Raw genomic sequence first — 1,900 nt, forward strand, 5'->3', positions numbered from 1 at the left:
AAAGGATAATGTTGATATTAAAGAAATGATGAAATGCTATTATAGATATATAATTACATGCATATTCTGCAAGGACTCTTCCAATGATTGCCTCATCTAGCATAAGATACCTACCAACAGTGTCCCATCATACAAATTCTCCACTAAATTCCAGACACCCTTGCTTGTTACTTTTGGAACATAATTTTTGCAATTACAACATAAACAAGCAAAGAAATTTGGAAGAGGGGAAGAAAAAGAGAAAATTAAGGATCATGTCAGAAGAGAGGGTCGTACTTAAGAACAGCAAGATGCAGCTCGAGATCCTTCTGCTGGTCTGTCAACTAGAACCATTCCAGCTGGATTTTGAGTAGGTTGAGCCCTAGGTAACCTCTTTGCTGTAAACATCACAACAAATTTTAGCCCCATTTGAGCCACATTATTTTAAAAATGAGAATGAAAAATATTGCCATTATAGCCCCCACACAAGAGATAAAAAGTCAAATATGATAGCTTGATGTGATGGATAACGATCATATTTTTCATTTTAATGAGCAAATAATGGAGCTCAAACAGGGCTTTAATACAATTATACAAAAAAATATTAACACTTATAATAAACATGCAAGCACGCCAAGAGAATTTCACATATAAACATCAAGTGATGAACGCTTCAGATTATATTAGATGTGTGAATTATGAACCTAGAAAATTTAGCCATTAGAGTTCATTCCACGGATATTTGAAAGAAACTGGAAAAAAATGAAAAACATCTGAAAATTCTAAGCAACGAGTTCAAAAGTGCAAAAGTCGATTGCAATTATGTTTGAAGGAACACTGCTCTGACATTGTGCATAGCTTAAAATCAAGACATGAATACTAAAGGAATTCTGGTTCTTATCAAACACCAGTGACATGTCAAGCTAAGATGCCATAAAAAATAGATTCAAAATCTTGGCATGGAGAACACTATATCTGTGGTAGCCGTAGACTATGAGGACAGATAAATGCAAACAAAAACTTATGAACCAAGAGCTTTTGGTTTTTCTTATGGACTTGTTGAACAAAATGAAAATTGTAGTTGTCAAGCCCCCCATCTCTAACTACAAACCATCACGTTTTGTTGTTTATTCAATAAAGTAAACATAGCGTTGGTAAATGGTCATTATTCATTTGAAGATAAAAGATATGTTCGGTATCCATTAAGCACAACGTTTTAGAATATGCAAAGCAAAGAGAAGAAAAGAAACGCACCTATCTCATAGAATATTTCATTGACATTAATAGCAGTTTTCGCTGATGTCTCCATGAAAAAAAGACCATTTTCCTCTGCATACAAACGTGCTTCCTGAAACATATATGCATGAAAAACATAAGCATAAAACTCCAATGGCATTCTTTAAAAAAGAAATCAATAATAGATAAGTACCTTATAAATATGTTTTTTAGTTTTAAGTGATAGAAAAAAAGGTAGAAAATTCATTCCCAAAACAGATAACCACAGCAATGGATGAAAAGCATCATTTGGACAGGAAGCGGAGAATGACTTTGATTTGGAAAACAAGGGTAACAATACAAATCAAGACAGCTAATACTTACTTCTGCAGTCACCTTCCTCTTATCTTCAAGATCAGCTTTATTCCCAGCAAGAGCCATGACCATGTTAGGATTACCTGCAAAACCCACAAATTGACACGCAACCGCATATAAAAATAAATACATATTAATAATAATGGGACTATTTCTTCCTCTCACTCATTCATTCTTGGAATAACAATCTTGTATAACAGAATTTTCTTTGTAATTATTGGGATGATAAGAACTATATATTGAATTCGTAAAACTAATCTCGTTTTCTTAATAAAATATCAGAGGCTAAGCACCTTGCTTTAGGAGTTCTTGCACCCACTTCTTAGCCCGG

At 33.6% G+C, this 1,900-nt stretch overlaps 1 protein-coding gene across 1 annotated transcript; it reads right to left on the bottom strand.

Annotated features, from left to right (window-relative positions):
• Positions 1 to 96: 96 nt before the first annotated feature.
• Positions 97 to 1,894, bottom strand: LOC111379971 (ras-related protein Rab5-like). Its single transcript, XM_023003409.1, has 4 exons — positions 1,863 to 1,894; positions 1,579 to 1,652; positions 1,234 to 1,327; positions 97 to 377 (listed from the first exon to the last, which is right to left on the bottom strand). The coding sequence occupies exons 2-4, from the start codon at positions 1,639 to 1,641 to the stop codon at positions 277 to 279; spliced, it is 258 nt and encodes an 85-aa protein (XP_022859177.1). The 5' UTR covers positions 1,642 to 1,652; positions 1,863 to 1,894; the 3' UTR covers positions 97 to 276.
• Between the last annotated feature and the right edge of the window lie 6 nt (positions 1,895 to 1,900).

This window comes from Olea europaea, unplaced genomic scaffold (genome assembly GCF_002742605.1).
Source record: "Olea europaea var. sylvestris unplaced genomic scaffold, O_europaea_v1 scaffold20750, whole genome shotgun sequence".
NCBI lineage: Eukaryota > Viridiplantae > Streptophyta > Magnoliopsida > Lamiales > Oleaceae > Olea > Olea europaea.